At 38.7% G+C, this 14,373-nt stretch overlaps 2 protein-coding genes across 2 annotated transcripts; one reads left to right on the top strand and one right to left on the bottom strand.

Moving 5' to 3' along the window:
- Positions 1 to 491: 491 nt before the first annotated feature.
- Positions 492 to 1,390, bottom strand: LOC120111536 (17.5 kDa class I heat shock protein-like). Its single transcript, XM_039128778.3, has one exon. The coding sequence runs from the start codon at positions 1,228 to 1,230 to the stop codon at positions 709 to 711; it is 522 nt and encodes a 173-aa protein (XP_038984706.3). The 5' UTR covers positions 1,231 to 1,390; the 3' UTR covers positions 492 to 708.
- Positions 1,391 to 11,308: 9,918 nt separating this feature from the next.
- Positions 11,309 to 12,110, top strand: LOC103720954 (putative calcium-binding protein CML18). The gene has a single exon (XM_008810935.6). It carries the CDS (start codon positions 11,398 to 11,400, stop codon positions 11,929 to 11,931), a length of 534 nt encoding a protein of 177 aa, XP_008809157.4. The 5' UTR covers positions 11,309 to 11,397; the 3' UTR covers positions 11,932 to 12,110.
- Positions 12,111 to 14,373: the final 2,263 nt, after the last annotated feature.

Raw genomic sequence — 14,373 nt, 5'->3', positions numbered from 1 at the left:
AAAATATATTATTTTCAGTTTGATCGAGAAATAATCATCTAATATTTCAGTTTGATTGAGCCATAATTTTTTTAAAAAAACATTGGCAATAGCCCAACCTATATTACTTATCAATTCAACTGAATTATAAAAAACTTAACAAATTTCAAAGAAATTTTAATTTTTTAATAAAATTTTTATATATATTTTTTTAAATATAAAAAATTATATAAATATTTTTATAAAAATTGTTATTTATATATATACTCTTATATTTTTTTATATCTACACATAAAAATATTTCAATTATTATAATTTTAAGTCCGATATTAAATAATACATATACATATACCAAAAAAAATATAAATAATAATTTTATAAAAATATTTGTATAATTTTATATATTTAGAAAGATATATATGAAAAAATATTTTTCAGATCATTTTTTTAAAATCTTTTCGATCTCGGCTTCCCTTTGCTTCAAAAAAAAAAAAAAAACTAGCACGAGAAACTATGTACAATTTATAGAGCTAATTTCACTTGACAATTATATTAACTGTACAAGATCATCAGAAAAAGCCCAAACATATCCACTCATATTCATCTCAGAACGCACCCACCCTGGAAATACCAATAAACATCCCCTTAACGAAAAGACACCAGATCGTTATACAAAGACACACAACAACCGAAAAAACCAAACGAAAAAAAAAGAAAAGTCTCCTTCCATCACGGCCAAAACCTGCAACAAACCATTTCCTTCTTGCCTTTCCCTCCCTTCTTGTCAGCCCCACCGGTGATCTCAACGGACCTCTTCTCGGGCTTCTTCACCTTCCCTTTGGGCAAAGTCACGGTGAGCACCCCATTCTCCATCGCCGCCTTCATCCCTTCTACCTTCGCATCCTCCGGCAGCCGGAACCGCCGGAGGAATTTGCCGGTGCTCCTCTCCATGCAGTGCCAGGTGTCATTCCTGTCTTCCGGCTCCCTGACTCGCTCGCCGCTGATCCGGAGAACTCTCCCATCCTCCACCTCCACCTTCACGTCCTCCTTCTTGAGCCCCGGGAGGTCGACCTCGAAGACATGGGCATCTCGAGTCTCTTTCCAGTCGATTAGCGTCTCCGCAAACGTCGAGTTTGGGCTAGAATCCCCGAGTCTATCCAAGGGAAAGCCATGGAAGGGATCCCAGAGATCGAGAGAGTAGGGGTCGAAGATGTTGCTCGGCCGGCCAAAGACACGAGAAGCTAGAGACATGTCGTCGCTAAGCGCTGCTGATTTGGATGCTGAAGACGGAACGAGAATTCGTAGCTGGAAAGGCTTTCGGATATTATCGGTATATATGGATGAACAGGCGGGTGGTGTTTTGGATTGCTGTCACGGGAGAAGCGTGGATAACTTGGAGCTTGTGGACTTCTAGGCGTTTCCAGAGAGGCCTGGTGCGGTTCTGGTCTTGTCCAGAACCTCCGTCTAGTGGTGGGCTCGTGGCTGGGTGGACGAAACGGAGCCGGCTGTTGGGTGTCTCATACTCAAGATGAGTCCTGAAGATCTGGTGCATCATTTTAGCGTGAGACCTAGTATAAATGGTTGGGAAGATTTTACGGAAAAAAGTTGGAGGTTATCAACCATCCAATTTTAGAGGACGTCCGGTGCTTATTGCTGGAGTATGACATCTTTCAGGCTGTGCATATATTTCGGAAGGCGAACAGTGCTGTTGACTGTGTTGCTTTCTTTTTTTTTGGTAAAAAATAGGAGGGGAGGGGGAGGGACCAGCCCACCCGCGTAGCAGCTCCATTACTGGGCCCCCCTTCCACTAGGGAATGTTCGATACAGGTCGCAGGTTTCGCGTGCCTTCCCCGACCCGTGGGCTCACCCCACTGGGTTCACCGCCTCACGTGTGGGTACGTCACCCCAGCGCCACCTTGGTACAAGTGGAAGGAAAGCATAACCGCCAACAAGCCAGCCGGGCGTGGGGCATCCGGTCCCCTAATTTAATCGACGCCCACGCGTTTCGAACCCGGGTAACTTGGGCGGAATTATCGCCCCCTTACCACCAGGCTACTACCTTGGTGGCCCTGTGTTGCTTTCTTTGCTGCTCATCATTTTGGATAAATTCTCTGGATCTCAAGTGTACCTATTTCTCCACCATTATGGAGCATTTTGACTTTTAATTCTGTAGCCAATGCTTATACAAGATTAGTGTAATTTGGTTTGTGTGTGTATATATATATATATATATATATATATATATATATATATATATATATATATATAGAGAGAGAGAGAGAGAGAGAGAGAGAGAGAGAGAGAGAGAGAGAGAGAGAGCCTTTGTTGGTACATGAACGAGTAAAACGTGAAGAGCCAAAGACCCCCGTTCCATGCCATTTGCTGATACGACGGGAATATCAGCATAAATGTTATCTCCTATCAATTGTACCAATTTTCAATTGAAATTGAGCGATGATGGATACCGCATTCATCGTACCGTCGGAGCAGTGGTTAACAAAAATAACTTTCCTTATTATCTAGTTTTATATCAATCAGCATAATAAATACCCTTGCATGGTCATGCGAACCCCATGATAAGCTTAGCAATCAGATATAGATCTTTGGTGGTGTGTCCCTTTCCCATTTTCATTTCTATTTCTCATCTTTTTAATATAAATTTAAATCTTAGAATTATATAAGTGTCCCAATATACTGCTTTAAAACTTTTCTGTTTTGAAAAAAAAACCTTTCGAAAATATTGTTATAATACTAATATGTAATATGAAACTTTTTTATTCTGAAAATATCCCTATAATATCTCGGACACTTCATAAAAAAATATTTTTCATTAAATTTTTGAATTTAATTTTACTACAATTGTGTGGGTTATATATTTATTTTATTGATTATTATTTTTTGGATTCACATTTGCACTACAACCAGTATCAATCAAATAACTCTACCTTCCTCCCTTCAATTAAGTGATGATTTCTATAATGAGCATTGGCATATTAATATGCTGAGTGGAGTTTAGATTCTGCATTTAAGTTTATCTTTCGTTTGAATAAATACTAAATTAAACAAGCACACTGCACGTATAGAAATAATGGGCTCGTTTGGTTCGCGGGAAACATTTTTCCTCCTAAGAATATGATTTTTGGGAAGAAAATTTTTAAGAAGAGAATGTCTGGGAATGTACTTTTGGCATGTTTGGTTAAACATAGAAAAGTGATAGATTTTCAGAGTGCTTATGTTTGGTTGACCATCCACTTTCCCGAGAAAGTTATGTGTAATTCTTATTATATCCTTAATAAAAATTAGGTCTTTAATGCTGAAGGGCCTTTTTAAAAAAAAAATAAAGATGGAGTGATTCCCGCCTAATGGAAAAGTAACTTTTTCATGTTTCTCATGAGAAACATATTCTTATAGAAATACAACTTTCCCATCTCTTTCCTTTGAAAACTCCAACGAAACAAGAGACATCTCATTACTTTTCCGTTGACCACACTTTTCCCCCTTTTTTTCTAGCGAACCAAACGAGCCTAATATGTATAAACTTGTATGTATGCACGTACATATATGTGTATGTGTATGTAGGTATATACTATATCTCTATACCTACATATTTGGAGGCCAATATGTCTGACACTTTATGCCCTTGGTCTATCTATGTAACACTATTAATATGTGACAATTTCATCATATTTTTCAAATTCTATAGTTATTAGTAAATAGTCCAGATCTCCTATGACTAAGGCCCTGTTTGGGGGAGCTGTTGGCAGTAGAGCTGTTAGAAGTAGAGCTGTTGGAAGTAGAGCTGTCTGAAGTAGAGCTGTTATAAAAAGCTGTTTGCTGTTTGGTAACTACATTCGTAAAGTGCTGTGGTACTTTATTTTGTGTTTGGTAAACAAACTGAGAAAGTACTTTTATATGACAAAATTACCATAAAGGACATTGCATAGTATTATACAACAGAACATAATAAAACATAACATAAATTAATACATAAATATACGATATAGTATAATATTATTGTAATATAAAATAATATTATGTTAATATAGCATAATAGTAATATAATTATTAGAGTAAATTAATATTTGGTAATATAACATACTATTAAATTATTTAACATAACATATTAATGTATGATGATATAATATAATATATATTATATTTATAGTATAATACAATAATAAAAGTATAAAATATTATAATTATTAGTATAAATTAATTTCTCATAATATAACATAATATTAAATTATTTAAAATAACATATTAATGTATTATAATGTAATGTAATATAATACAATATTTATAGTATAATACAATAATAAAGGTATAAAATATTATAATTATTATTATAAATTAATTTTTCATAATATAACATAATATTAAATTATTTAAAATAACATATTAATGTATTATAATGTAATGTAATATAATATAATATTTATAGTATAATACAATAATAAAGTTATAAAATATTATAATTATTAGTATAAATTAATTTTTCATAATATAACATAATATTAAATTATTTAACATAACATATTAATGTATTATGATATAATATAATATGATATTATATTTATAGTATAATACAAAAATAAAGGTATAAAATATTATAATTATTAGTATAAATTAATTTTGCATAATATAACATAATATTAAATTATTTAACATAACATATTAATATATTATGATATAATATAATATGATATTATATTTATAGTATAACACAAAAATAAAGGTATAAAATATTATAATTATTAGTATAAAATAATTTTTCATAATTTCCCATAAAATTATTTTCCGCGGTCCAGGGGCTCTTCTTCGTGGTCCACGCTCGAGGAGGACCTTAGCGTGGGCCGCGAGGTTGATGATAAAAAAAAAATAATAGATTGATTTTGGAAGGTATGGAAAAGGATTAAAATTTTTTTCTTCTAAAATGTGGTTCAAGAGATGCATACAAAATTGAAAAGAAAAATACCTTTTCTTAGGGAAGGGAGTCTGACGGCTAGGGTTCTTGGCTCCAGCAGATTTTTAGGTTTATAAAGGGACAAACTATGTAATTATGTTATTTTAATATGGGCATTTTTGTCAAAAATACAGCTTTCCGAAAAAGCTGAAACAGCTTCCTCCCAAAAGCTCCAAATTGGAGCTTCCTCCCAAAAGCTGTTTTCAGCTTCCCGCAAAAGCTGAAACAGATTTTTGGAAAATTTACCAAACACAGTTTTTCATCTAAAAGTACTTTTGGAGGACCAGAAAGTGCTTTCTGGCCCTCCAAAAGCTCCCCCAAACAGGGCCTAACCCATTATGCTGGTTACGGCTAATTTGGATCATGTGAAATTGACAAATTGGATCAAACTATTGGTTCAGGGTAGTTGAGACATTCACTGACATTTTAAAATCTATTTCTTGTTGATTGAAAGTTCATACATAGTCTTTGATTTTTGATGGCTATTTTATATTTAATTGCTATTTTTTCATATATAAAATAAGGATAAAGGAAAATATGTTAGATTCTCCTATTGATTTTGATCTATTTTGAATTATATTTGCAGCCTATTGAAAATCTGTTAATTCACCTATTTATTCTAAGGGATTCTGAAAGATTTGTCCCTTTTTTTACAGCAATTCCAAAACAGCTCCCTTTTTATAGAAAAAAGCTAGGACCTCAAGTCTTTTGAATATGGGATTAAATAGTCTATATTATACAATCAATGAAAGATATAATCTTGATTTTATATTATTACAAAACAAATTCCTTCAATGATTGACAACTCCAATCTCCTTATACAAGACTATGAAAAAAAAAGTATTAGGATTGTAATCATCATTTTTAACTTAAACAGATCAACGAAATTAGTCATTAAGTGGATAAGGTGCACTAGTTTGTCCCATTGTTAAACAATTAGGTTCTAAATGTCTTTTCACAAGAAAAAGGAACTTACCTGGATTGGGTTTGAAAAGGGCAAATATGCTGGATTTCCTATTCTAAAGTATTTTATATACAAAATTGTCAGAAAACAAAACCGCAGGTAGTTATCTCCTTCAAAAAGAGATAAGCATTCCACTAGCTAAATCCAGAAGCTCATCTACCAGCGCGGGACCACGACTGATAATGCCCTATTTAATGTGCAACGCATGTGCCTGAGAAATAGCCTATTGTAATCTCTTGTAGCAATAAGTTTTCATCTCAATCAAATATCTTGGCTGAAATATCGGTTTGGCACCGTGTATTGAATATAATAAATATTTAGATTTTTTCTAAAAAATAAAATATATATAAATATTCTCTTCAAATTTCTATTTATTTTTTACCCTTATAACTGTTTTCATATTAAAGCATTAACCAATAATTTTTAATTGATAAATTACTATTGTACCTCTATATGTTAATTAATTTGTTTTATTTACCGGATGAGATCCCGTCAATATCTAGATGCTTTTTCCCCCTAATTTCCATTTCTGCCGCGATACACCAAGATCTCCGTGTAAAAGACTAATACCATCCGGAATGTGCCACATGTCCTCATAACCGATGCCTGCCCGTAATTATTGCTGCCGACATCCAAGCGGCGGCCGCCCAATCCCCATCCCCACGCGTCGAGACCGCGTGAAATAAATTAAGGTTGTTTACGTCGCGGTCCCCCATTGACTGCCGCGTAACGAAAACTGCCTGTTGACCGAAAGGTATCTTTCGATGTCTATAGAATATTTTATTTATAACTTAGGGTCCTAAGACCGCGTAGCGGCGTAGGGGATATTTTTATTGTCCGTCAACCGTCTCATCCAAATAGTTTATTTTTTTCACTCAATGCACAAAAGCAAAAAAAAATTATTTGGTACATGGTGGTGGATAATTCCATGTAATCAACACGTGCGTGCATTATGGTTGATTTCTTTAGACAATTGTATAGCAAACTCCATCAAAAGAGTAGAAAATAAAAGTAGAATTAAGAGGATACATCAAATGTTGGTTAAAAGTAATAAATTTTTTTGCATGGATACTTTTCTAAATATCGAATTTTATATGAATACCCTTCTAAAATTGATATTTACATATATATCCTCGTAAAACTCTGTTGTTGTACACATACCCTTAATATAACGATTATTCTAACATTATTAAGAAAAATCAAATTTATATTAATTAAAAATAAAATAAAATGAAATTACACTATTGTTCCTATCTTCTTTTCTGCTATCGGGATCGTGATATATTTTAATTTGAAACCGATAATTTTTTAACGTCATTAGATAGTATGGGTGCATATGCAAAAAAAAATAAAAAAAAAGGCAGAATAGCAAAACAAGTGTTTTACGAGAGTATACATGCAAATATTATTTTTAGAAGGATATTCATGCAAAATCTAATATTTAGAAGGTATTCATGCAAAAAAATCCAAAGTAATATATGGATCCAAGCAATTCATTTTTTTTTCTTGCTGAGCATCCTATCCAAATAATTCATTTTTTTCACTCAATGCAAAAAAGCAAAAAAAAAAAAGTTACTCAGTAACCGATGGTAGACAATTCCACATAATCACCATGTGCATCATGGCTGATTTCTTTAGATGACTATAGCAAGCTCCATCAAGAGAGAAAAACTAAGAGATATTGATAAAAAGTAAAATATGGAATAGCAAAGTTAGCAGAAAAATAAGGCCCCCCCCCCCCAATATGCAAAAAAAAATAAAAAAAAAGGCAGAATAGCAAAACAAGTGTTTTACGAGAGTATACATGCAAATATTATTTTTAGAAGGATATTCATGCAAAATCTAATATTTAGAAGGTATTCATGCAAAAAAATCCAAAGTAATATATGGATCCAAGCAATTCATTTTTTTTTCTTGCTGAGCATCCTATCCAAATAATTCATTTTTTTCACTCAATGCAAAAAAGCAAAAAAAAAAAAGTTACTCAGTAACCGATGGTAGACAATTCCACATAATCACCATGTGCATCATGGCTGATTTCTTTAGATGACTATAGCAAGCTCCATCAAGAGAGAAAAACTAAGAGATATTGATAAAAAGTAAAATATGGAATAGCAAAGTTAGCAGAAAAATAAGGCCCCCCCCCCCCCCCCCCCCCCCCCCCCCAATTTTCTTTTCTTAAGCGAAAAAAAGAAAAAAAGGAAAAAAAGTTTTAAAACTATATCGTAATCGGAGAACGGACTTGGCTTTTATAATTAGATCGGACATGGAGGGTATTTTCGTCCTCCAAGGATTCTTGAGTTAAATGTACAGGGGGTTCTATATACACCCCCCCTATTGCTAAGGACACCCCCCAAAAACCAAAAAAAAAATACCCAAACTAACCTTTAGTGTAATTACCATATTGCCCTTGAAATTTTCTCAGTACACCCCCCCTTCCTCCTCCTCCGTTTCGTTTTGAAAAGAAAAAAAAAAACACCCCTCAAACCCCCCTTAAACCCCTCGATCCATTTACATCGTTTAGGCGATCTTTGAAGGAGATTTAAGCCCCATTCGAAGCATGGACAAGCAACTAGTGATAGGGGGTTCTATATACCCCCCCTATTGCTAAGGACACCGCCCAAAAATCAAAAAAAAAATACCCAAACTAACCTTTAGTGTAATTACCATATTGCCCTTGAAATTTTCTCAGTACACCCCCCTTCCTCCTCCTCCGTTTCGTTTTGAAAAGAAAAAAAAAAACACCCCTCAAACCCCCCTTAAACCCCTCGATCCATTTACATCGTTTAGGCGATCTTTGAAGGAGATTTAAGCCCCATTCGAAGCATGGACAAGCAACTAGTGATTTGGGACGAAGAATCGGCCGCAAAGGTACGTGTTCCACCTTGTTTCGAAATTTTTTTTTCACGGTTCGTGCTCCGTTCGGCACTGGATCGCCGAACAAAAGGCTTCTGTTCGGCTGAACAGTGCCGAACAGAAGCCTTCTGTTCGGCAACCCTCAACCGAACAGAAGCCTTCTGTTCGGCTGCACAGTGCCGAACAGAAGGCTTCTGTCCGGCACTGTGCAGCCGAACAGAAGGGTTCTGTCCGGCTCTGTGCAGCCGAACAGAAGCCTTCTGTTCGGCACTGTGCAGCCGAACAGAAGGCTTCTGGTAGCAAATCGCGTGCCGTGCTGAATTTTGTGCCGAACAGATCCTCTGATTCATTAATTCTTGGTGATAAATTATTTTATATGTAGGGCTATGCTACAACCGAATCGAGTATAATTGGATCAGAATTTGTACTGGATTACACAAGCGAATTTACAACTTACGAGGTATTATAATGTATTGTGCAATTTTGTATTAGTTTAGCGAGCTATTTTTACAACTGTGTACTTACATAAATTGTTTAATGTATAGATCTTCAAGAGTAGAGAGGACTTGTGTAATTGGTGTCGTGAAGCTGGGAGGCGAAATGGTTTTGTTGTTGTAATCAAATCATCCGATGCAGGTACCATTTCTAAGAAACCCAGAATTACGTTAGGTTGTGAGAGGGGTGGGACGTACCGAACCAAAAAAGAAAAGCGAATAAAGACTGCCTGTGGGACAAAGAAGTGTGGATGCCCTTTTGCATTAAGAGGAAAGAAATTGGATACTGCGGATGATTGGATATTACTGGTCGTATGTGGAGTGCACAATCATCCCGCTGCAGAGAATCTGGAGGGGCACTCATATGCAGGGAGATTATCTGAGCAGGAGACGAAATTGTTAGTGGATATGTCAAAGAGTTTGGTTCGTCCAAAGGACATATTATCCACATTGAAGGAAAGAGATGCCCTCAATGTTACGACTATCAAGACTATCTACAATGTACGTCAACGGTTTAAGGTTGTAGAGAAAGCCGGGAGGTCTGAAATGCAACATCTATTAGGTAAATTATCAGAGGCTAAATATATTGAGTGGCATAGGAATTGTACTAATACGGATGTTGTGCATGACTTATTTTGGGCACACCCTGGCAGCATTGATTTGTTCCGTGCATTTCCCCGTGTGTTGATAATGGATTGCACGTACAAGACGAATAGGTCTAACTCTGGAGGGACCGGGATCCATGTCTGAAAATATAGAAATTCAATGTTAGGCTATATCAAAGAAAATAATTCAATTGCATACATAAATGATAAATGATAAAACAAGCCAAAAAAGAAACAAGTTACTTCTTGGAATCTACATGATTGGGTTTTGTGATAAATAATTCAATGTTACTTCAATTGCATACATAAATGATAATTCAAAAGTATACGACTCGTAAACTCAAGACATAACTCAATAATAGACTTTACCTAAAACTATGCCGCAGTTCTTAGTTTTTGTTTTTAGTTTTTGTTCGTTAACTAATGTTGTGGTTTTATTATTTGATAGAGCATTTGATATGAGATAATCATTCCAAGATCAAGAATGACATCGATGAAGGTAACAAGATCATCATATTTGGATGCACCATGTTAATGCTATATGATAATGATTCTAAATTATCCCTACTTCTCAAATTACTATCTAATCTAGTAATGAAAAACTTGTCCTTGATGTTGGGTATCCAATTCACCCTAAGGACGTGATCTAGGCTAAAATTTGGGAATAAAAATAATCCTTAGTCTAGCAACAGAAAAAAAAAAAAAATTTGGATTCGGCCCCATGGGGACCAAGATACATTGGGTCGGCCCCATGGGGCCGAACCAATGTATTTTGGTCGGCCCCATGGGGCCGACCCAATTGCAGCGGGTCGGCCCCATGGGGCCGAACCGAAGGCACTGGTTCAAAGAACCAGTGCCGAACGATTTGGGGAGGCGGGGGGGGGGGGAGCTACCTCGAGGTGGTCGTGGAGGCGCCGGCGAGGTGCTCGTTGCTCGGGAGATGGCCGGGGAGGTGGTTCCAGGAGAAGCCGGCGAGGTGGTCGGAGATCGGGAGAATGCCGGCGACGAGAGGGAGAAGGGGGAACGGGGGGGTTTTGGGCGTTGGCGAGGTGCTTTGGGCGGAACAGTTCAAAGGGAGACGGAGGGGGTTTGGCCGTCGGCGAGGTGCTTGAGGCGAGGTTTTTTGGGCGGAAGGGAGAAGCCGGCGGGTGTTTTGGAGGGGAAGAGCGGGGTGGGAGGGGGTTTGGGGGGTGTAGAGAGCAATTTAGGTGAGGGGGTGGGGAGGGTGGGGGGTAATTTAGGAATTTTTAATTTTCTAGGGGTGTCCTTAGCAAATGGGGGGGTGTAGAGAGTATTTAATTTTTTTTTAATTTTTGGGAGGTGTCCTGAGCAATAGGGGGGTGTATATAGAACCACCCAAATGTATATGGACCGGATGTTATAAAGATATTAAGGCACGTCCAAAAATGTACCGGCCGTTAATTTTCAGAAAGGAAAGCGCCGTAAGTGATATAAGGCCCGTACGCGAACATGTCGAGCAAAAAGCACTTCTTGGCCGCTAGTCCACTCCACTACAAATAGAATACGAAGCTCGCGATGGCGAAACCCCAGGAATCGGAGAAGCCTCCGGAGCCGGCCTCCATGAACGACGTCGAGCGGGTCTTCACGCGCTACGATGCCAACGGCGACGGCAAGATCTCGGCGTCGGAGCTAGCCAACGTGATGCGCGCCCTCGGATCTGAGGTATCCGATGAAGAACTCAAAGCCATGATGGCGGAGCTCGACTCCGACGGAGACGGCTTCGTGGATCTGAATGAGTTTGCCGCGTTCCACAGCGGGCTGGGCGGCGCCGCCGGAGGCGGCGGAGGGGAAGGGGAGCTGAGGGACGCCTTCACGATGTACGATCTGGACAAGAACGGGCTGATCTCCGCGAAGGAGCTTCATCTGGTGCTGAGGAGATTGGGCGAGAAGTGCTCCGTTCAGGACTGCTGCCGGATGATCCGGTCCGTCGATTCGGACGGCGATGGTAGCGTGAACTTTGAGGAGTTCAAGAAGATGATGGGCAACGGCGGGGGAAGGAAGGCATCTGACGGCAGTGGATCTCCGTTGCCGTCGTCATCCTCTAAGTGATGTGGGATATTGTTCATTCTTAGACGTTCTTTGCATGGAGATGAGGGCTTAATTAGTCTATCAAATTTCTTATCTCATTTGAGACGTCTTTATAGCTTGCGAGACCAGTAGTAAGTGTGGGATGCGTCTGAGAACTGGCAATTACTAATTAGAGGAATAAATAAGCTTTTTCTTTGTTTTGCTTTGTTTTCCCTTTTTTTTTTTTTGCCTGAGAAGACGAGCTGGTACTCTATTCGGATTCGTTTCATAGTTTACTCTTATAACTTTTTCTTTATGTTTAACTAGTCTTGCGAGAGGGTTAAGGTAGGGACTCAGGGCTTAAATTATCTTTGATATTGGAATTCTCTTGATGGGATTTAAGAAGATATAGGTAGGACGTAGATTTGTCCTTTTTCTTTGTTTTTTCTTCTTTCTTTTTTAGTTTCCGCAAGAGAGTGAAGAACCAAAGGGGGTTTCAATTGGTAATCCACTGGGCAGTGCACTGTTTTCTTCTAATTTAAACTTTAGAGATTTTTTTGGCGAGCGTAAAAGAAGGGGACCGTTGTAACTGTACTCCATCCTCCTTTTTTTGAATCCTCTTATTTTTTTTCTATGAGCTCCATCTATCGTATGCTCATCCGGGATCGGCCCACAATAAGAAGACTGTAGGTAATTTACTTTTTACGTGAAAGTACGAATAGTACAAAAATTCTGAAAAAAGTACTCCCAAACCGCCATATCTATTAAATGACAGGAGAGAGAAAGCTTCATCTTTTCGAAGATTCAGCAAAAATTGCAAAAACATATTAAAAATCTAGTTAAAATCTGTAAAAAATCATTGAAAAATTCCGGTTATAAAATAAATTATAAATTGGACCGAAAGCAAATAACTTATTGGATAATGTCAGGAGACAACGAAGGGGTTTTCTCTTGCCAGGATTATAAGTGAATTAGTGTGACTTGCAGAAATTAATTAGTACCATATACATGAAATGGTTGACTGTCTCTTGAATTTTGTTATGATTCTATAAAGATTCTTTATCATATTTTTTTCAAAATAATCATAGGCATTAATTTTGATCTGGATGGTTACAATGAGTCCAAATGTGATCTGTAACAGCTTTTTTCAGACTCGTGTACCAGCGGCAAGTATAGCGGATTATTTAAGCGGTTCTTTCCTTGCATATTTATTTTAAATCTGTAAAGTAGTTGAAGGTGCGACATGTGTCCCAAAAACAGGAAAAGATACACGGGTGGACCGAAAGGCGTTGTGTGTCGCTATCATATTTTCCCCGCACGATAAAGAAAAGCTTGACCCACAACGGATAAGGTGGCCTGCCGATGGGCATTTTACTTTCTCTTCCATATTCGACTTGAAAGCTTTACATGAATGCTTATTTGCATCAAAGGATTCAAATTTCTATGGAATTTCTATAAGTAGTGTTGCTGGAAATTGGACCTGGAGGCAATCTTCGGTCGAGAGAGAGGGAGCTGCGGGTCACCACGGCGGGGCGGCGACCAGTCGGCGGGCGGCGTCCTCCGTCTGGGGTGGCTGGAGAGAGGGAGCAGGAGGTCCTCACAGCGGGGCAGCGATCCGTCAGCGGGCGGCGTCCTCCGTCTGGGTGCCTGCAGACAAACCGGTGGCCGGGTTTTCCGGCGCCGGCCCTCCGACGCTCAAGTCAGGGAGGGGGCAGATAGTGTAAGGAGGAGATGAACAGTGCTTGTAAGGCGCGGAATTTCCCAACCCCCTCCTGAGAAGCTAAGGCTCCCTTTTATAGGTGGGGGTCGGTTTACCTGTGATGTAACAGGGCGAGGCCATAGTACGGCTCGGCATGTGGCTCAGGTCGGCGCACGGTCAGGCGAATCATTGTGCCGATGTCGGCGGTGAGGGCGTCGTACGACCCGAACCAGTACGTTACCAGGCGAATCATTGCATTGGTGTCGGTGGTATGGCCGAGATCAGAGACTTATCATGGTTGACCAGACTCTGCTGGGCTAACTTGCCGTGGAGAGCCGAGGATCCGTAGATGTCAGGAGCCATGCGCATTAATTGTGGAGTAAGCCGGAGATCCGCATTAATGGTGGAGTAAGCCGGAGATCCACATTAATTGTAGAGTGAACCGGAGGGTTACAGCGGCCATGCGCAATAAATGCTGAAGAAGTGGCAGGGTATGGTCCTCAGTTGGACCTCGGAGGAGTACGGCCGTAGTAGGTGGCTGACAAGGGTAGACCTTGAGCGTCAGGATTTTCCTAGGTCGGAGGTCTCGAGGTCGGATGTCTTGAGGTCGGGCGTTCCGAGATCGGACGCCGACTTCGGCTGTTCAGGGTCGGCGATTGTGCGGCTTCTTGGGGGCATTTGTGTCACTTGGGGGGAAAAAATCTTATTCCCCCAACACTACCCCCCGACTTCCGAGTTCGAGCGGCTTGCGGGCTCGGACGTGGGAAGTAAAGTCTATCATTAAA

This window comes from Phoenix dactylifera, chromosome 5 (assembly GCF_051530095.1).
Source record: "Phoenix dactylifera cultivar Ajwa chromosome 5, Ajwa_hap1_PhDact_Kaust_v1.1, whole genome shotgun sequence".
Classification (NCBI taxonomy): Eukaryota; Viridiplantae; Streptophyta; class Magnoliopsida; order Arecales; family Arecaceae; genus Phoenix; species Phoenix dactylifera.
Note: the sequence above shows the minus strand (reverse complement) of the source record. Positions and strands in the feature narration are given on the sequence as shown.